Below are 21,220 nucleotides of genomic sequence, written 5' to 3' on the forward strand. Positions count from 1 at the left end.
AAAAAAAACTTGCAACTTACTTGCAACTTGCAAATTAACTTGCAACTTACGTTAAAGTTAATTGCAGCATTCACAGAAGAAGCCTTGTGTTCCAAACTTTTGCGCGGGAAAATGGAACTCAACGTTCCCCGTATGCATTACGACAGGTAGATGCAGGTCTTGTGTCCTGGGATGACAATTAAAATATATTGCACAGTATAGGAGAACTGGTATAATAATATTAATTACCAATACCCAAAAATATTAATTAAACACGGATACAAAAGAAAATACGTTCTTGATAGTTATTATCGTTGTTTAAAATTAGCCTCTTACCGGCAACGCTGTCATCTGTAGCATCGCTGCTCGAGCTGTCATTGTCGAATTGAAGTGAATTTATTTCACATTAGCAAATACACACACGGCATCTGTATTTCATGCACAAAAGATGTGAGCGAGTCTATTTTATAAATATGCAGCGCGAGAATGACAACTAAGCTTTGATATTCGTATTTTTTGACGCTCCGTAATTCGAATAAAAATGCCAAGTAAAAAATGGCCGACTATTACCTTACTACCTAAGTCGAAATATGAGTGCAGGACATCAGATGTTTCAGCTTTTCGATAGATTGATGCAAAGTATTCGAGCAAGACATGTGTGCAATTACAGACAACTTGTTATTTTTCACACATATTCTTTCCTCAAGAAACACTCCGCTAACAGTTCTTGATCGTCATGAAGGAAGCTTTGTGGTCGGAGCAATAGATAAATATATGCTCGACTTGTTGCACCAATGCCTGGTTCTCAAAGAAGAACTATATGCAGTATTCACGTGGTTGTCACAGCCGTGGGAGGCGTTAGGAGCGAGAACAACGGAATGTTCTCCCACATGACTAGTAATGAATTCCTGTTTGCTTGTCTTTATATCTACATTAAAGTCCCCACCCACCCTGCCACCCTGGCAGATGGCAGTTAATGGTTGATCGCGAGAGTTCGCTCACCGTTAGCGCTAACGCATACGGCTAGCCCACATCCATCTCTCATCACCCGACTTACCTACCAGCGCGATTCAGGCATCCGCTCACATATGGAGCCAGTTATCCGCATTTCCTTCCCTTAAAATGATCGGAGTGTAAAACGGTGTCAAGGCCAACGCCAACGAACGCCGACGGCCTATGGCATCAGCGCCGCGTTTCTGGCACAACGTTGTCAATGCCAGCGCATACCGCGCACGTCTGTCACTCACGCCGCGTAGCTTAAAGAACGATTGAGGTGTCCACTGTTCCAAGAAGGCAGTTATGCGCCTTCCCTCTGGTTCAGGTGTCCACAGAGATGTGTGGCACAGAGAGCGCCATTTCCCTTCCTCAAAAACTAATTTATCCATTTTGCCCTCTGCTTTCCAAGCTCCCGCTCCATTGGTTTCGTGCTTTAAGCGCGACTAAAGTGTCCACTGCTGGTTACAACGGAAAACGGCGACGGCGACGCTGCAAAACGCAAAAACAGTTTAGTTTAGTTTATGGGTTTAACGTCCCAAAGCGACTAAGGCTATGAGAGACGCCGTAGTGGAGGGCTCCGGAAATGTCGACCACATGGGGTTCTTTAACGTGCACTGACTTCGTACAGCACACGGGTCTCTAGAATTTCTCCTCCAAAGAAATTCAACCGCCGCGGCAGGGATCGAACCCGCATCTTTTAGGTCAGCAGCCGAGCACCATAACCACTGAGCCACCGCGGGGCGCCAAAGAGCTGCGCTCTAAAAACATTAAAACACTGCTCATATTATTGCGAAAGCAATACTGCTCGCACTTTCAAGCCTTCGCGTGACCCGGCTGCAGTTACGTTTGACCTTTAGCGGAGTGAATATGGGCGACCAACTCGCTCCTTCAGATAGCCCGGCTGCAGTTACGCCACGCCGCGCACCTGTGGCGCTACTGCCGCTGTGACGTCATACCAGCTGTAGATTATGGGCTACCAACTCGCTCCTTCAGAGAGCCCGACTGCAGTAACGGTGTGCGTATAGTGCCTAGCCGCGCCGCGCACCTGTGGCGCTACTGCCGCTGTGACGTCATACCAGCTGTAGATTATGTTTTCTTTCTCTCAGACGCAACAATATCAAAAACAAAATATAAAAAAAATTACCAAAGACGCTTTGAGGCGGTGCACAGCGGCGGCCGGTAGCCACGCATGACCTATAGACGCGGCGCACTGCGTTTCAAGACGCTTCAGTCGTCGCGCAGCGGCGGCCGGTAGACCAATACCTCCTAGAAAGACGTGAAGTCTTTCTAGGAGGTATTGGGTAGACACGCGTGACCTGTAGACGCGGCGCACTGCGTTCCTTCAGTTGGAGGCGCTGCGCTTTTGCTTTCGCAACCTACCAGGCTTAACCAAAGCTAAGCCCCCGCCAATTTTTTGACGTCGACGGCCTTAAGTTTCGCGCTATGATTTGCCGTTTACAACAAAATAAATTAGTTTAATAAAAAATTTGGCGGAGGCTTGGATTTGGTTAAGCCTGGTGGGTTGCGAAGGCGAGCGCAGCGCCGCTAACGGAAGGAACGCGGCGTGCCGCGTCTAATGAAGGAACGCAGTGCGCCGCGTCTACAGGTCACGCGTGGCTATCGGCCGCCGCTGCGCGACGACTAGACTTGGTAGCCCATCTCTTACCCTGGTATGACATCATGCTATGACGTCACTAAGCATGGCACGACGTCAGAGGTCATTCTAAATGTCACGCATGGTCCCCGACGCGGTGGCTCAGTGGTTAAAGGGGTCGTGAAATGTTTTCCGAAAATTTTGAACGACGTGTGTATTTGGAATTCTGACCCTTCATTCTATAGTATACCTTGGTTCGTTTCATCGTCTGGGTTGACTGAATAGCGAAAAAAACTAAATTTCGGTTTCCCAGCGCGCGTCCCCTCAACTCACAGCAAACGTCATTTTAAGAAGCCAATCAGAGGCTTCGGTCGTCAACACAACATGGCGGCTTAGCGAGGCCTGTTTAGCCATAGTTGACCGAGGTTACAGCAGGCATATTGACTCGAATGTGGCACCGTCGTCTGCTCAGAATGGATTCTGCTAGCTGACAAGCTGACACATGTGCGAAAACTTGGCCGGCACGCCGCACCAGTCGCCGCTTGCGAACTGCCGCCTACTGCAAGCAGGGACACGGAGCGGCAAGCATCTTTGAGCCGCTAGACTCATTCCCGGCCCACATCCGGTGTAACACTTTGCCACCGCACACCAGCGCCTGCGCGCTGCTTGGCTACTGAAGTTCGCACCAGAAAAGACAAAATAACGATGTTATCAGAAAGACTGCCGGCTGTACTCGCGCTGCGACAAAGCATGCCTTCCCACGTAGCGCGCTTTCGGCAACGTCGCTGGATGCGGGCGCGCCGGGCGACGAACTGCACTCCTCTCTGCCTGCCCTGGTCTTCGCTAGGCCTGTTTCGCATCGAAGCCGCGGTGGACAGCGCTTCGGAAGTAGCCTGGGTTATAATAAAATGCCTGCTTTTGGCATCGCTTTACTGTCAACAGCATCGTCTCACAACAAAAAATATGGTCATTGTTGCGGTGCGCTCGGCAGCGGAGCTATATAGCGGACGCCAGGCGCGCAAGCCGGACAGCAATGGCCGGGCAGCGGCAGCTGAGCGGCGGTTGTGGCAAGAAATTTGCTCGTATTACAGTTGCTGCTTCTACCAGCAACTCGGCATTCTTCAACGATCCTCAAAAATGATCTATTTTCCACACTTCTTGCTCCCACAGTTTATTATTTACGTGAAGAAAAATCTTTAGCTCACTTTTATGACGCCAGCGGACGGGATCCAGGTTTGCCGGCCGGCCTGCAGATCGACTCGCTGTATTTCACATTCCCACCAGAAAAGACAAAACAGCCATGCTATCAGAAAGGCTGCCTGTTATATTCGAGCAGTGGCAGCATGCCGAGCTTTCGGCAACGACGCCGCCTGCGAACACGCCGGGTGATGAACTGTGAGGCTTGCCGGCGGCCCTGGTCGTCGCTAAGCCTACCTGGTTTTACATCGATACTATCGATACCGCAGCTGAGGGAGCTTCGGAACTGGTCAGCGCTGTAAAAGGTACTACTCTCGTCGCCCCTTTAACTGTGAACCTGTCCCATAATAAAATAAAGATATGCTCGATTTCCGCGACGCCAGCGGAGCTAGCAAATGCCATCTATGCGAGCGGCGACCAGGCAGTAAATCAAGCGGTCATGGGATGAAATTTGCTTGTATCGGCGAATTAAATACTGCCAACAACTCGGCATCAGCCAACGATCCTCAAAAATGATTCATTTTTGGCATTCATCTATTCCAGTGCTTGTTATGAGCGTGAACAAATAATACTAGCGTGTTTTTCTGACGCCGGCGGCCGGCATCCAGGCTGACAGGCCGGCCCCGAGAAACGCGCCCCCACGTCATTATGACGCTGGCGCTCTGCGTGCTCGCATTCTGCCCCTTGTCAGTGCGACGCGCCGCGTGCGGCCTGTCATTGACATCGGTTGGGCGCAGGCGGCGAGCTGCTGTCAGTCGTTGTTACGCCGCTCGCAACGGCAGGTCGCGCGCCCGGCAAGTAGCAGTCATGCCGAGAGCCCGCGACACCTCTGCCTGCGGGAGCCCCGACCGTGAACCTCCGAACCCGGTCGTGGACTCAAGTCTTCATCTCTATCGCAAGGGGTGGGTTGACTCGCAGCCCCATCTGCAAATTATGCCTAATTCTCTTCACGCTTCTGGAATATATTTTTCTGCAGCAAAGAACAGAAGCGCGGAGCCGATGCGCGCCGCGATAGCTGACTCGTTCGTATCGAGTTCACGTAAACAGAGAGTCGTCCAGATGGGCTGACCTTGTTCAGCTCGATTCTCTGACTCAAACCACCGCTGTCAAGGAACACCACCTAGACAGGTTCACGTAAGCAAGGCTATGTCGAGCCGCTGATACTGAAGCCAAGGAGGATGGAGAAGCAGAACCGAAACCGAAACTGGTTCCAGGTCAGTTATTGATGTATGACCACGCGCTGCAGTTTAACAGAGTGCAATTACACGTGCAAATAATTGGAAAACCTTGTTTCACTTCCTGAATTTTTCATAAAGCTATTATTTTAGGGCAAACGAAAGTTGACGATATCTGTACGTTTCTGAAGATCTTAAAATGACGTAGTCGAGTAGTGCGTGTGCCAGCCGACGGCGGCGCATGGTCGTTTCATGAGCACAAAAAGGCAGCGATTTCGAACGGGCTTTATTAAATGCAGACTCAATATTGAGTCTTCCTATGCAAGATGTAAGCGAAATAGGTCTGAGGTTTTCGAGTGCGAGCTTTTTGCCCGGTTTTGGGATGAATTTAACGATGTAATGTTTCCAAGCCGCTGAGAGTTTTCCCTCCCTCCAACAGTCGTTCGCAAAATGTGTGAGGGCTGTGATGGAAGCATCGTCTAGGTTTCTGAGTGTTTTATTGTTAATGCCGTCTTCTCCCGGGGCGGATGTCGTGCGTATCTTATGGAGGGCTGCTCTTATTTCCGCTATTGTTATGTCAGCGTTATAACAGTCCCTCTTCTGCCCAAAAACATGCATCCACACTACAATACGGACAGAAGAAAGGCTAGGGCACAAAAACTTCACGAAATATTTTCAGTTCAGAAAGACACGGCGCACGTGGACGTGGCAGAACATGCGGACAGAGACGCCTTTTCTCTGGCAGTTGTCGATCATCGAGGTTCTCCCCTTGCATCGGCGACAATAGATAAAACAAAATTTCCGGAGGAGGCCGAAGAAGCTGCCATAGCTTTAGCCATTACCTCCACCACTGCCAAATACATCATAAGTGACTCCAAAACAGCAATTCGAAATTTTGCAACAGGAAGGGCCCACTCAGCAGCCATCAAAATCTTACAAAAAATCTCCAATACCCGCCAGATAACATTGATCTGGGTCCCCGCCCATTCGGACCATCCTGGAAACGAGGCGGCGCACCAATTTGCCCGAGGATTCGTGGTTAACCGGTAGGTGCGCTACCCCGAGCTCAGGTCGGCCAAGGAGCGAATGACAATAACCTACAAAGAAATTACTACCCACTTCAAGAAAGAAAGGCAGATCTTCCCAGAACCACATAAATCCCTCAGTAAAACACAACAAGTCAGTTGACGGCAGCTCCAAACAGACACTTTCTTTAATCCGTACATGTAGTCCATATGGTTCCCCGAGCAGTACAGCCCCGTCTGTTCTCTCTGTGGGCACCAAAAGGCAGACACACCGCACATCCTATACTCATGTACTCAAGACAGCCCATCGCACACTCTGCAGCTCTCTACCCAATCTCAGTGGGAGGCCGCGCTGCTCAGCTCGGACCCGGAGGTTCAACTTCGAGCCACAGAGCGAGCCGAAGAGGTCGCCGAACGACATTGTCGGTCGGCCACCTGGCGTCCGGCCTAGAAGAGAAGCCCACCGCGGGGAGGGGAACATGACCCCAATCCGCGCCTAAGACCTCTTCTTTAATAAAGTTTACCTCATCCTCCTCTTCAATATTGAGTCGAAATATTTCGGAATCAGCAAGTCTAATGTTTATGGAAGCGGCAAAAATTAAAACCGGGCAGGTTCATTTTCTTTTACAACCCCTTTAAGGCACTCGGCTGCTGACCCGAAAAACGCGGGTTCGATCCCGGCCGCGGCGGCTGAATTTCGATGGAGGCGAAATTCTAGAGGCCCGTGTACTGTGCGATGTGAGGGCACGTTAAAGAACCCCAGGTGGTCGAAATTTCCGCAGCCCTTCACTACGGCGTCTCTCATAGCCTCAGTCGCTTTGGGACGTTAAACCCCATAAACCAAACCAAATGTCATGCGTGGCTACCGGGCGCTGCTGCGCGACGACTCGACTTATAGTATCCCATATCTCACCCTTGTATGACGTCACGCTATGACGTCACTAGGCATGGCATGACGTCGTAGGACATTCTAAATGTCACGGGTGGCTACCGGGCGCCGCTGCGCGACGACTCGACTTGGTAGCCCATCTCTCACCCTTGTATGGCGTCACGCTACGGCGTCACTAGGCATGGCATGACGTCGTAGGGCATTCTAAATGTCACGCGTGGCTACCGGCAGCCACTGCGCGACGACTCGACTTGGTAGCCCATCTCACACCCTGGTATGACGTCAGAGGTCATTCTAAAGGTCAAACACGGCTACCGGCCGCCGCTACGTGAAAGGCCGTTCATGCGCGTAGTACTGCTTTGACAATGATAGGTTCGATCCCGGCCGGGGCGGCTGAATTTCTTTGGAGGAGAAATTCGAGGCCCGTGTACTGTGCGATGTCAGTGCACGTTAAAGAACCCCAGGTGGTCGAAATTTCCGGAGCCCTCCACTACGGCGTCTCTCATAGCCTTAGTCGCTTTGGGACGTTAAACCCCATAAACAAACCAACCAGTCTTTGTTCACTGTCTAATTATTGATCCAAATGAAGCACATAATTACAGGCGTGCTGTGCAGTGTACCGGCACATAAATCAGTATATGTGAAAAGAAAATCACTGTATAAACCGCACCTCTCCTTTGCTCACATCCATCACCATAATGAACTTGGTGCTCATTGTTTTGCTTTTTTCTAAAGTAGAGCAGGCCAGCAGACAGTTCCTCAGACCTGTTTTTTTTTTTTGCATTAAGTGACTTTCCCTTTCAAAGGTCACTAAGAGTGTTTCTCATTGCCTGTTTGGGCATGCGTAATCGATGATACAGAGAAGACAAAGAAGACGAACATTGCTGAAAGAAGAAGCATTCACCACCGTACCCAAAACCAAACAAAAAAAAACCTCAGAAACTATCTATGCACCCCTCTTCTTGGCCGATCCCCATCTGTGGGTATGCGCCATTCTATGAGGTGAACAACAACAACCATCCCCCCGCGTGGGTATGTGCCATTTTCATATGGCGAAGAAGAAGAAGAAGAAGCTCTGCTTTTCCAATAACAGCGCGATGTACGGCCGACGCACCGGTCCTACCCTCCTGCATCCCAGCATCTCGGCTCCGGCATTGGGCAAAGTGCCGTGGACGTTTCCAAGCCGAATATGGTACACCAGGCGTTCGTCCGACTCGCCGACTGCAGAACGCTCGGGCGCCTCCTCTCCAACGACCTCGATGCTTCTCTACATGTGGGGCTACGACGAAGCCCACGCGCCGACCAGGAACACGGTACCAGGAGGCTACCCCGACCTCCTGACCAACACGTCCGAAGCTCTGCAGCGACGGCGCCTTTCCTCTGACGCGTCCTTCTTTCGTAAAACGAAGGCACTGGTGTTCGGTCTGGCCGTCGTGACTTGCATCGCCGGAGTGCTGCTGACTGCCGGAAGCCGTTTCCGTACAGATAAAGCAATCGCTGAACATTCTGGAAACTGGACGAGGCCTGCATTGTCGGCAGAAGAAGAACGTTCGCTCCTTCCGTTCCTGCGACCAGTAAAGGAGGCAACAGGCGGCACTGTTGAATCGGCACTTCAAGGATCAGCGTCTGGCATTGGTGTTCTTGCACCTGGAACAAATGGCACGCTGCCCACTGGCGAGAAGTATCGGCAGGACACTCCCGGTGGGTCTTCCGTTCTCTACGCGCTGGGCATTTCTCCCGTTCAACGGCGTTCACCGGTTGCTGGTACACTACACCTCGGCGGTCCTGAGGAAAGGAAATCGGCTCGGCAAGAGCATGCCGTGCGGCTTTACCGCTGACATAGCATGCCCTTCGCGATGTCCCAGCATGCTTTAGGTCACAGCTGCGACGGACTGGCAAGTGTTCGGAGGTGTAGACGTTAAGTTTGACTCACTCGAACTAACGTTGGACCGCTTATGTCCTGAGCACAAAATAAATTTTGTGCCTGAGGAAGTCGTGAATCCTGGCAGACTTATCTGGTTCAGCCTCTTAGGTGAGAGAAAAAGACGCAAGGATAAAATGTCTCCTCCTTAAATGCTGCTGAAATTGTTCCTCGCTTGCCTCGAGCACTCTCGGTGCCGATGCATATTTATGTCACAACCGCAATGAATTTTCTTGCAGTAATGATACTTCTTAGATTATTATGGCACCGTGAGGCAGAGCGAGGCTCCAGCGTGTCATCGCAAAAGGCAACAATCGAACAATTGAAGTTTCCACCGAAGTAAGAAATGCTCTAGATTAGACAGAGGCGCTTAATGCAGGCTTCCTAATATTTCTCCTGGGTGCAGTTTTTCTCCGCACAGCCCCATACCTGCTTGCGGAGCGTACACTTTTCTTGGATAGCAATAGTATCAACATGCGGCTACTGGCTAGATCAGAGAAGCCATGTGTAATGGGTGTTAAATCACGAAGGAAACGCCTCTCATGTTATCGTCAGTTTGTTATTTTCAGTCTCAATAGCATTTACAGGCGACGAAGAGTATAGACTCCCTTTCCAAGTTTCTATCCGAAAAAGCGAGTAAATAGTGTTTTTGAGAACTGAAAGCTACGCTATGCATGTTGAGGGACTCGATATATTTGCAGACGTGCACGCTAATTCGAGTATTAGCCGTGAAAATATGCTCCGAAACGAGGCAGTTTCCCGTGGTCACTACAGGTGAACTGAAATATGCGGCGCCGTCAGAGAGCTCATCAGCCACTTATTGATGCAGTTTGCAGCCACCTAACTATTGTTTTCTCTGCTATATTCGTGTTTTAAGCAGCGCTGAGCAGTGTCTCTGAATGCTGTAAGGTGGCACGAGAGTCTCCGGATCTCCGAATATTGGTCCGATCACAGCGCCATATTCGATACAAAATTTTGTTCCGATAGCAGCACTATGCGAGTCGCTGAGTCATTTTGCTGAGCTGAAGAAAAGCCATACTGCGCATGCACGAGGAGCAGTGACGTCACATGGCGCACAGCGGCCGCGCCGTCACTGTCACTGCGCGGGTGATTCAGAGGTGCCGCCGCCGCGCTCGCCAGTTTCGCATGCGTAGTAGCGGCGCATAGCTAGCTGCCGGGGCCGCCGCCCCTGCCGCGCGCTCTCCATCGCCTCTCTCTCTCTCCTCGTTGTTTTCGTAATCCTCCAGGTTTAACCAGAGCTAAACTACTGCCATTTTTTTTGTGGATAGTTCCGCAAATGGTATAATCAGAACATCTCTGGTTCAGACAGCGTTTGGTGCTTTAACACGAACTATAATTTCAATTTAGGAGTAGATACTGCGTCTTGATTACACTGAGTTGTGACTGGTCTCGGTACAAAACTTACGACGTAACGTTCATAACGGAACGCGTAGCGATTTCGAGCCGTCATGATGCTGGATACAGTTACCGAGGTGTGGCAAAATATAAAGTTGCGGTTGTACCGTAGGTGTGCGTTGTAACGTAGTATTAGCAGTCGATTCACAATAAACGAAACTTCGGCTCTAGGTGCGCAGTCTTCACAGTCTTATAGCACTGAGCGACTGTGGGATGCACTCAAAGAGCCCGATACACGTCGAACCAGAAATACTACGCAAGACGAAAAAAAAATGGGAGGACACTTTGAGAGTATGGCGAGCAAAAGGGAGGCTCGCACTTTGAGAGTATGACGCGATAGTGGTTTCTCTTACCCACTTACACACGGACACTATTCCTTCTTTCACAATCACAATCATTACGTGAAGAACCACACTACATGAATATAAAGCCCCGATTTAACGGAGCCGTACGCATGTGCCTGAGCGTCGTAACGGTCGCGTGTCCGACTCGCAACCCGAGGGCCCGAGGGTCACGGGTTTCCGATGCGCCGCTCGTGTGGATGGCGCCATCTATGGGAGCCTCTTGTACAACCACTTCTTCAATTAGTCCTAATCTTTTCTGTCATGCCGCCGGCAACGGTGACACCAGCATTTCTGCGAAAAGGAGCGTTTGCGCTTTCGCGTAAAAGCGAAAAATTAAAATCAAAATGTGTAATACGACATCTAATATCAGCGCTTCATGCCAACCAGCTAGCTATACGAGCCTCCACTACATTTACCCAATGTCCGGACACATTTCTGAGTTCCCCTTGTGAGCTCTAAGTTATTATTATTGACAACGCGTTTGAAGGGGTTGCCACTCGGTCTTAAAGAACCTAAAAATAGCAAGGAACCTGCACCTCTGCTATGCGATAAAGCAGTCTCATTAAATTCCTATAGCACCTCAGCCTGTGCACCGGCATGATAGGCACCTGGATACGTACTAACGCCAACCCGATTCATCTTCAGCGCAAAGGAGCGGAAGCACTTCTGGTAAGGTCATCGCGCCCGGTTCTGTTGAGTCAACCGAGTAGCGTTAATCTCGCGCATGGCGCTACCGCACCTTCAGGCATCAAAGCGTGTTCGTCACCCGGCAGACACACCAGGAGATACAAACCAACTTATTAGCATGATAAGGTATGTCTCCGCTCTTCCTCTTCTTCTCCATCGCAGCGCGACAGCAGCTGCAGCGAGCCGAAACGTCGTTTGCGCTCGACCACGACCAGAGACGATCCCGTCTCATGCGGTCATTTCAACGTCGCTCCGCATCGCCTGAACGGGATTTGCATAGATCTTCTTAGCTTCAGTGGCTCATAATGGAATAACTGCGAGCGGAGGAAAATGAGATGTGCGGCTCGAGTTCACGTGTTGCCCGAAGCAAACGTTCACATTCTCTCTCTCACCTGAGGCCTCACGCTGAGGCCGACGGTTGCGGACTTCGGTCAGAGCCACCACAAGCCGGCAACGCAGACTCCGGAGCAAGGTACGTGTGCTGTGTTTTCTCTTTGGATTGCTTCCTGAACCTTTGATTCGAAAACGAATGACGGTCATAAGTTTCCCTCTGCCCCCTCAGCATAGCAAAATCACTTTGCAATCATACGCCAGTGCGGAAAAAAAAGCACAAATAAAGCGGACAAGATACACATTAGCGTAATGCAATGCCGCTGCCTTAGGTCTCCGTAATGATAGAGTTCTAGCCTGATACCAAGTATTGGCAAAGTTTTATGCTGCTTGTCCTGCAGCTGTAGCTTCTTGAAATGCGCTCTGCAGTCGAGGCCTTACTGGAATCACCAAGTCTTTTTGCAATGCTGTCTGGCATCTGCCCTCTAAGCTGAGTCCCGTTAGAAAAGCGCTGGCACAACCCTCAATCAGAGGCTGCTTGCATCGGCTCTCTCACGACGTGCACTGAGCGCTTTCAAGCTTCAACCATAAACCATTACTTCTGGGGTCGGTCGTCTTAAGTCTTCATTTTTTTTACCCAGAATGATACACAAACGCATTTTCCGGTAACATTTTTTTTTCGTACCTATCATTCGTCGAGTGCGGTAATCTGTGTAAACTTATTCTTTTCTGAATGTGGCACTTCCGGCGTATGGATTCACTACATAATATTGGGGTAGCTATTTGTGTCAAAAGCTGCCTAGAGCGGGCAATGCCACTAATCAGAGGGTGTCAGGAAAATAAAAAGAAAATGTGCTCGGTTCTCTAGCCTCCTGAAGGGCTTCTGTCCTTCGGCAATATCTACATCCTGAATCCGAAGGGTAAGCCTCTAAGCGCAGGCCTAACTAGAAATTATAATAGTTGCGCTGGGCTGCCGGTTGATTAGCGACACCATGACTGTGCTTGGAACGCCAAAAAAATTCAGCAGTCCTTGATGAGGCATCCACACTTGCTCGAATGATAACGGCCCCTTACAGCAGTGCTTCTCACAGTTTCTCTCTAATTATTTAGCAAAACAAAGAAACTTGGACGTCGTGTGCAGTAACCAAATTCCACTCACTGTGTGACATTTTATCTGACGTAACCAACCAGTTTCTTGTAAACAGCTTGCTTACATAGCTATCCTACCACCGTCATTGAAATATCGTAAAACTGGCTTTCATGTTAACACGCTTTTTAGATGTTCAAATGTTCTCTATTAGAGAGGGAACTGTCAATGTAACATGAAATAAACAAGTAACTGTATGGATCAAGGAATGAGAACATGAACCCTCTGAACGAATGGAGAAGCTGGAAAAGAAAATGCATGAAACAAGTAGTTAGAAGAGCAATAGCCAGTGAAGAGGAGGTCAGGACTTCCGTTTTCTTTGTTTTTCCGACGTAGCGCCGCCACTTCCGACTGATTCATGGTCAATGCGAGGGTGAACAACGACACGCACAGTCCAAACATCACTATGGGGCCTCATCTGCCCTATTTTCTCAAAGGTACGTCGTTTTTTACAGTCTTTGAACGAAGGCTACTTCGCAGTGGCTTGTTTGCTTCATCACCTTCTTTATTTTGCTTCGATTTCGTTGTTTAATATGGTAGTGAGTTTTGCTTTCTTATTCTGCGCAACGTGTCACCAGCGAACAATAGAGCGCGCAGCCAAACCGACAATCCACGCACTCTTACTATATAGCTTAATATGACGGTTTCGAAAATTTAAACACTTTTATTTCTCTTGACGCTTCTGCCCGTCTCTTCTGCGTGTACTACTTGAGGACAGTTCTCGTTTTGCCGCGAGAAACCCAATGGCATCTCTGTTTGGTTTTATCGCACTAACTTACAGCGCGTTAAATAACGACCCCTCTTTGCAAACTAACATGATGCAGAAGCCATTCAATCCCGCGTCACTGGCGAATCATCGGGTGAGTTGCAGACGCTCCAGCGCGCCGCTGACGTGCGCAGTCTATTCTGCCCAGCACACGTTGGCCTTGCCGTTGCAGCAAGTTCAGGGTGCCTGAGTGGATTGCAAAATGCCCGAGAGAGAAGCAAAGAGAAGGCAGCGGCCACAGACGGATGGGTAGGGCACACCTGAGCAATCAATCGGATTCAAAAAGCGGCCTCAGCTCAGATTATACGCCGCTCACGGGGCAAAGAATCGGCCGCTACAAAACACACCTGTGTGTCCACATTTTCGGATGCGTTCGCTATCCGGCCGATGTTACTGTTGTGGTCATGTTCTCATTAGAGCGTAGTTGTTTTCCCATAGTAGTTGCGAAATCGCCCGCATGATCCGTGTGCTGAAATTTCACGCCCTGATTGGGCCGTAATCTGAGAGTTATCTGACTGTAGCGGCACCAACTGACAATAACATAAAAAGTCTATGAGACAACTGCGAAGCGATATGCTATGTTTGATGATTCACTGACTTTAGATCCAAAGGTGCATATGAAAAGAAGAATAATTAAATTAGCTCGCACGTAAGATTGATTCGCGACAGACTCACGTCAGTAATGTTGATGATCGCAGTGATCTCACATACTGTAATTAAAAATGTTGGCCAGTCCGGCCTTATTTCAGCCATAGAAAAGCGGCGAATTAGCGCCCTGAATCACTAACGTCGTTTCTTGTCTCAGCGCCATGAAATTTTAAGACAGGCTATTTTGAATCTCCGAATGCTTACGCAATCTAGCCTTGCTAACACCATTTTGAAAACGGTGTCATTGCAACTTATCCGCATCCTGGGTACCCATAAGCGTCCGCCAGGAATAGTCTCATGTGAACCCTCGAATTAAGCTCTCTAGTCCACAAACCTCCTTAGCCTGAAAAGCCAGAATAGATCGTAGCAAAATTAAGAAACAGCGGTCAAGGAACCCTGGGAACATTAGTGTAATCAAATTGCTTCTTTCTTCAGGAACAGGATGGCCGCACTAGAAGCCAGCCATCCTGTCCTAAACATGCTCTATGCCCGTCCACAGCCAATACGTTTCCTAGTTCCTCTGTGTGGGAAACGCCGTTTTCATTCTAACTAATAATTCATGAGACGCTTGCTTCGATACCTCATTGCGACGCCACCCTTGAGTGTGTTTTTAACTTGTGCCTTCACTGGCGTGCCATTTCAGCCGCCGCAGTATTCCTAATGCTGTCTGGGGCGCGTGCGGTGCTCATGGACTTCGCCGCGTTCAACACCAAAGTGGCGCCGTCCTGCTTCAATGAGTCGGCGGCACACACGACTTCCGCGCCAGCGCGAACCCTGGACGCCTTCCTCTCTTTGCTGCGGCGAGTCGAAGCTGACCACCCAGTCATGGACGTCTCGGACATGGCGGCCGTGCTACTGGAGAGGTATGCCCTTAGTACAAGAAGCAGAGCCGAAAAATGTAGAATGATGCGAAAATAGGAATTACGGTCGCGGATAACAGATTATTGGGCGAGTTGGTTGCTGTTCATTCCGAGAACAAAACAGTAAAGAAAAAAAACTGGAGGGCACACTTCAGCAGCGTTCATGAGATGACGCCCATATATGCGGAATTGACCGCTTTTTATTTTACATTCATAGACCCCTGGGAATTCTCATATCACTCCTTGTGCAGTGGTGCAGCACTTAAGCGGTACGCCATTAGCCTTGCGATGGCAGGTGCCGCCACCGGTGGGGCTTGTGAGACCAAGGTTGTTCTTCCCGAGCAACTTCTCGCAGCATATTATTAATTTCACTGCCACCTGCCACGGCCGCCACATTGCTGACAATCCGGTGGGAATGTTATAATGACATCACAAGGTCACGTGACCTGGATGGTCCATCTGCCCTCTAAGTTGCTCCTCTGAGGACTTCTCGTGAATTTTCCGCTCAGAGATAACAACGCCGGCTTTTCCCGGCTTTTACCCTTAACGCTATCGCGGGAATACGGTAGACGGGTGCCAGTTCCCGTTTTGCCTTTTGTTTTGATTCTTTCGTCCTTTTTGTTTCTTTGTAGTTTTTTTTTGGGGGGGGGGTGCTGTTTTTTGTCCAAAGTGAACGGGGCTGGTGTCTGACTCAGCTGCCCATTATCCGCCAAAGGAACATGCTTTTGTCGGCAAAGGAGCTTGAATGCAGTGACCTGTCTGCTTCCTGGGCTGATATTTGGCTTCGTGCGGGGCACCGCGATTATTCATTTTTAGTTTCACGAGCCTGTGTGAAAATAATATTAGCTCAGTATACTGATGGCGAGTTGTCGGTGCCGGGGCTGCTTACCTGCTTACCGTCTTCCCACTTGACTGTTCACTGTTACCCTGACGGCTTCCTGTTCGTGATGATTGCTTTGACGATTGTACCTTGCTTTATGTGCCACTTTTTGTAACACAACTCCCCACTGTAATGCCCTCTAGACGCAATGTAGGATCATGAATAAATAAATATATAACGCTGTAACTCTTTCAAATGTGAGAAACAGTAAATAGTAACAGGAACGCAGAGCGTTGTACGGGCACGAACACGCAGGTGGAAGTTTAATCACGATCTTTCTCAGCAATATTTTGCTGAGAAGGTATAGATGCGAATTTACTCGGTGTAATTACATGGAAAATAATGGCAGCCGAGAACAAATGAGGAGCGCCTGCGCTGAAGCTGGGAGCGAAATAGGACGGTGAAGACATGCCTATAACAGCGCAAGCGGCTACCGACGAACGAGAAAGCGACACAATAAGCGCTCGTCCGTCATCGTATGCGTTGTCAAATCATGTCAAATCATGTCATGTCCTTGTAATCATGTATAATGTATAATCATGTCCTTGATATGCGGGACAGCGCAGTGCAGCCTCAGCACGCATGGTTGCAGTACCGCTCATTAAAGGTTTTCAACATGACAGTCATCGCAGGGCTGGGACCGAGAGCAAGAGTGCCGATTAGGAGAAACTGCTGTAGCTTTTATTCATACAGAATGCATTAGGTCTGTCTTTAGCGGCGGTTCCCCTTTTCAGCCAATGAGGCCGAATTTGACAATATGGTAAGCAACATCTGCTGACTACTAAATCTCTATTTCCTTTCGTAACAACCTTAGACTAAAACTCTTTCCTTGCTGAAACATCTCTAGCGCTCTGTTCTTGGTAGATTTCAACCATGGAGTTTCTTATAGTTCCATCCTTATTGCACTAATTGCGACTGGTATCTTTCCTTAAGAGAAATAAAAATCTTCCGACATTTTTGTGCACGTTAAAGAACCGGAGGTGCTCCACATCATACCGGAGCGTTCCTTTGAACTCATGACTACTAGTTCCCGGTAACCTATTCAATATAACTGTAAGAACCGCCGTGCCATTTTCTAATGCTTACAACAAAGCTGACGAAGTAACAAACTGTCATTATAACCCATTTGTTCAAAACACTCATAGGTACTCAGTGGCACCTGCTAATCAGTTGTGTGTTTTTGTTCCAAACTCGTGTCTGGTCTGGTCTGCTTTCTAAGAGACTTCATTCTCTTTAACATACGTGCGCGTTATTAGTTTCACTGTGTGTCTGCATCTTCCACTGAGATCATGCATCGTGCTTCTTATTCACACAGGTTTTCGATTGACTCTGTGGATCACCAGCGCTTGGCCACCGGAGCCGAACGGTTCCTTGTGGACTCGGCGCGGGAACTAAAGGCAGCCATCTTGGAGGCCATGCTCCGTGACGCGCAGCCAGCGCAACTGTTCAACGAGGCCACCTTGAATGAAGGAGACAAGTGCGCCCTCTTCTCTATGCTGTCGCACGCGTTCAACAGTGGACCGTCTCCTCCAGCCGCCAGCACCGGGAAGGCGCTGCTGAAAAAGTGAGCAGCACATTTAGAGACACATAACGATGCCATAATGGTGCAGTAGTAAACAATAGTCTAATTACAAGAAGGCATGAAGCAATATTTGCTATGCTGGCAAGAAGTATAATATCATGCTACGAGTAGTTACAGTGTTTCCACCCGTCCACTTTGAACTTCATTGCATCTCTACTATCTTGCTGCTGTAATAGTCAACAATTGGCGAAACTGCCTCGTAGCGGTAGCACCTTCACTCAAAGGAATGCGTGAATCGTCTTTCTGTCCGCAACGATGCCCATTGGCGACTCGGAGTCGGTGGCAGTAATAGTTGAGACCGATGTGTCACCGGTGGCTGTGAGCAAATCAGCAATCCTTCGTGCAAAACAAAGGCGAAACTTGCTTTGTCTTTGTCGCTGCAACATTCCAGCCATGCGTGATGCTAGAATGCACAGGAAGCTTCTGTTAAATTAAATTGTGCTAAAGCAGTCAATTGACCACGTGTCATTGAGGACGTAATTTAGCTTAAGAGTGGCACACTATGAAGTCGTGACAATTAACTCCCAAACAGCAGAACCATTAACGTTGAAATATTTCGGAGCATCGCTTCTGAACACGTAAACGAGAGCAAAAATTCTACGACGCAAAAATAGTGCAAAAACTATCGGTTTATCCTGCAGCTATGTGCTGACGTGAATTCAGTATCTTCACATATGCGTGCCTCTTCTTCCGCCTATAATTTGAGAACGCGCCATTTTCTGACGCCAGCATGCAGGAACAAGGCGTCGTTGGCGTAGCGCACAATGCGACCATGAGCATCGCCCTGGGTCACGTCCTCAAGGGTGTAGTAGCCAGCAAGTACGCCCGGCGGGACACGGTGGAGAACCTTCTCCGCTCACAGAAGCCGTTCGAGATTATGGACCAGGGCCACGCCGTGGTGGACCATGTGTACGGACCGACGCTCGCTGGTACGCAACCTTCGGCCTAAGCCGCAAACATTCTCACGGCCAACATTCGGCTAGCGCATTCGACTATCGTTCTTTTTATGACTAAGGTATTCTCGCCGTAGAAGATTCAGTCATAGATGCTGGTAGTACCCTCAGCTGATGCTCCCATTTAAAGGTAGGATATACGCACCGCAGCTAATGGTGGGCTTTTCTAATCACTGTGTCTTTTTTTATAAACGCGCGTCACGTAATCTAGCTACGACTCCTGGATAAAAGGCATGTGTTTTTGTTGGATTTCGTTTTGAATCTACCGCCAACCCGCATCTGTAGGTTGAGACTGCAAAGCCAGCAGCGTTTTGTCAAACAGGATTAAATCTGAATGCAACCTGCTTTCTTGAAGATGTTTGAAGCATGCGACGACCGTGATTTTTTTCTTCAGTGCGGTGCTGCAGTGCACATACTAGCCCACTGACATCACAATTCATAATAATACCAATGCCGACGTCTTTGCGCTAGCGCTGCAACAGTGCTGAGATGAACTTAAGGAGAGGGCTTCCTCTCATTCGGCTTTGTCATGCAGTTCATTGAGCGTGTCTCCTCCTTGGCCATCTCTGGGAGAAGCCTACTTCTTTTTTGTCTCTTTCCGCATGCTCACTTCAACAGTGCACCTGGGAACGGTGTCCTCGTGGTCGAACAGCAAGATGCCTACGATCGGTGGCGGTGGCTTGTGGACCACACCCATGTGTCCCCGCGAGTTCCGCGTGGCCGACAAGACAGCGAGGTTCACTGATGCTGAGATGCTTGGAGCATTGGATGGTGAGAAACTACAGACGCACTGGTCTGCATTCTTGTCTGGAGGGGAGAATGTGAACTCTCGCTAGAATATTTGAACTCCTGTTACGAACTTTTTCTTGCTGCTACATTGCACGAAGGTGCAAAAACCTGTTTGCGAGAAGAAATTGATAGAAAAAGAGAGGCAGTAAACGCCCAACTGTTTCGTGGCACCATTCGGAAAGGATTTCGAGAGATGGTTTGGTTTGGTTTATGGGGTTTAACGTCCCAAAGCGACTCAGGATATGAGAGACGCCGTAGTGGAGGGCTCCGGAAATTTTGACCAACTGGGGTTCTTTAACGTGCACTGACATCGCACAGTACACGGGCCTCTAGAATTTCTCCTCCGAAGAAATGCAACCGCAGCGGCCGGGATCGAACCCGCGTCTTTCGGGTCAGCAGCTGAGCACCATAACCACTGAGCCACTGCGGCGGCTTGATTTCGAGAGATGTACGAAGGATTGACTGATGTGAATGATAGGTTCGAGTTTAGGGTGGTTCCCACCTTGTCATGCTAAATAGCAAAAAAACTGCACAAATTTCCTTTTGCTCTAGATATGAGGCGGCTGAGGGTTTCTCAGCTTTCAACCGCTCTTAAATCAAGTGATGACGGCGGAGGTTTTTTCAGACATGAGGCATTTATCAAAAATTCTGTCTGCTTTCCTGCAAAGATTACAAAAAAATGGCTGCTTTCACATTAGTCTTTATCGTGCATTTCATCCCAGTCGAAACTTAGGACAAATCCAGTCCTAAACTGCGATAAAAAATTTGTCGCCCTGTCATTAAGAAAGATTTTTAATAGTATTCAGAAGTTTTATGTTATTGCGACACTACTCACTCCTACGTCACGACAGAACACTGCATAATACCACGGAAACTACTGTTGTTACTACAAGAGTTTCTGCTGTCAGGTCCCAATATACTACAGGAGTAACTGTTGTAGAACAGAACATTTTCTCTTGTATTTTTGAATAGAGATGGGAAATGAGGTGAAGTAACCATGTCCTGTGATACTTCCAAGATCCTCTCAAGATGCTTTTTGGCTGGCCGGGATACCAGTTAATGCAACTTTCCCAAACTCACTCTCTCTAGGTTTCATCCTGGCCATGGCTATGAAGAGGATAAGTAATGACCGCCCTCGACGACTAAGCCAGATCCTTGGCGGTTACTACAGCAACAGGTAATTCGTATTCCGTGCGTCAGTCACGCCATGCAGTGTTCGTTGCAGCATGTATGCGCTATGAGAAAAAAAAAAGGTCCTTCTTTAACGTCGTTCAAACGTTTACGTATGGAAATAAATAAGTACAGCGATCCACCTGGCTCCACGCTGCAACCAAAGTGACCCTTGTCTGCAAGTTGTAGACAGTGCTACTCATCTGCCACATGAAATGCTTCGTGGGCCGTGAGCGTAGAAGAATATGTCATTAGCAAAGTTCAGAAAATCCTTACTTGTTTAAAGTGATAACCGGATATTTCACACGGAGATTTTCGCATGCTTTACTCCTGTTACCGATTTTACAAATGCATCGCTGCAGCTGAAACGTCGCGGCTGTGAAACATCATGCTGACTATCCTTTACTATTTCGCTGCTAAAAGAAATTCTAAAGTGTTGCTGTAGACCGCTATCTAAAGCCCGTCTGTCCAAACCGCAGGGGCATCCGGGAGCTGCTTCCCGAGTTCCCCGAGGGCCTATCCTTCTGCACACGCAAGCAGGCTGTCACGCGGTTTCTGTCGGCTCCTAGGCTGGAAGAACAAGTCCTGCTGGTGGCTAAGCTTTACGCCCGACTGGTCAATGAAGCAGAGATAAAGCGCAGCGCAATGAAGCATTCTCTGCTGCCCACCCTCAAGGCCTTTCACGCAAAGTTAGACCGCCTTCTCAGTGAGTCAGAACTTCGTTTTCTTTTCTGACTACGATCAGTCAGCTCAATAATGCGTGACATGTGCGGAAAGCAGATACTGAATCGCCGCACATGAAAGTATTTCACGTGTGTGTCCAGAGAACGTCGTATTTGCCTTTCGCTATACTGACCTGCTGCTCTGGTACT

The 21,220-nt window shown here is 48.9% G+C and overlaps 1 protein-coding gene across 1 annotated transcript in view; it reads left to right on the forward strand.

The window, feature by feature from the left end:
- The first annotated feature begins 18,173 nt into the window (after nucleotides 1–18,173).
- The window catches only part of LOC149343422 (uncharacterized), a 67,243-nt gene continuing 64,196 nt past the window's right edge, over nucleotides 18,174–21,220 (forward strand). The window contains exons 1-4 of the mRNA XM_089546964.1: nucleotides 18,174–18,365; nucleotides 19,008–19,160; nucleotides 20,268–20,355; nucleotides 20,828–21,054. Of these exons, the coding sequence (XP_089403090.1) occupies nucleotides 18,209–18,365; nucleotides 19,008–19,160; nucleotides 20,268–20,355; nucleotides 20,828–21,054 (625 nt within the window). The 5' untranslated portion in view covers nucleotides 18,174–18,208. The remainder of the gene's footprint in view (nucleotides 18,366–19,007; nucleotides 19,161–20,267; nucleotides 20,356–20,827; nucleotides 21,055–21,220) is intronic.

Source organism: Amblyomma mixtum, chromosome 5, assembly GCF_055824585.1.
Source record: "Amblyomma mixtum isolate Tamu chromosome 5, ASM5582458v1, whole genome shotgun sequence".
Taxonomy (NCBI): Eukaryota; Metazoa; Arthropoda; class Arachnida; order Ixodida; family Ixodidae; genus Amblyomma; species Amblyomma mixtum.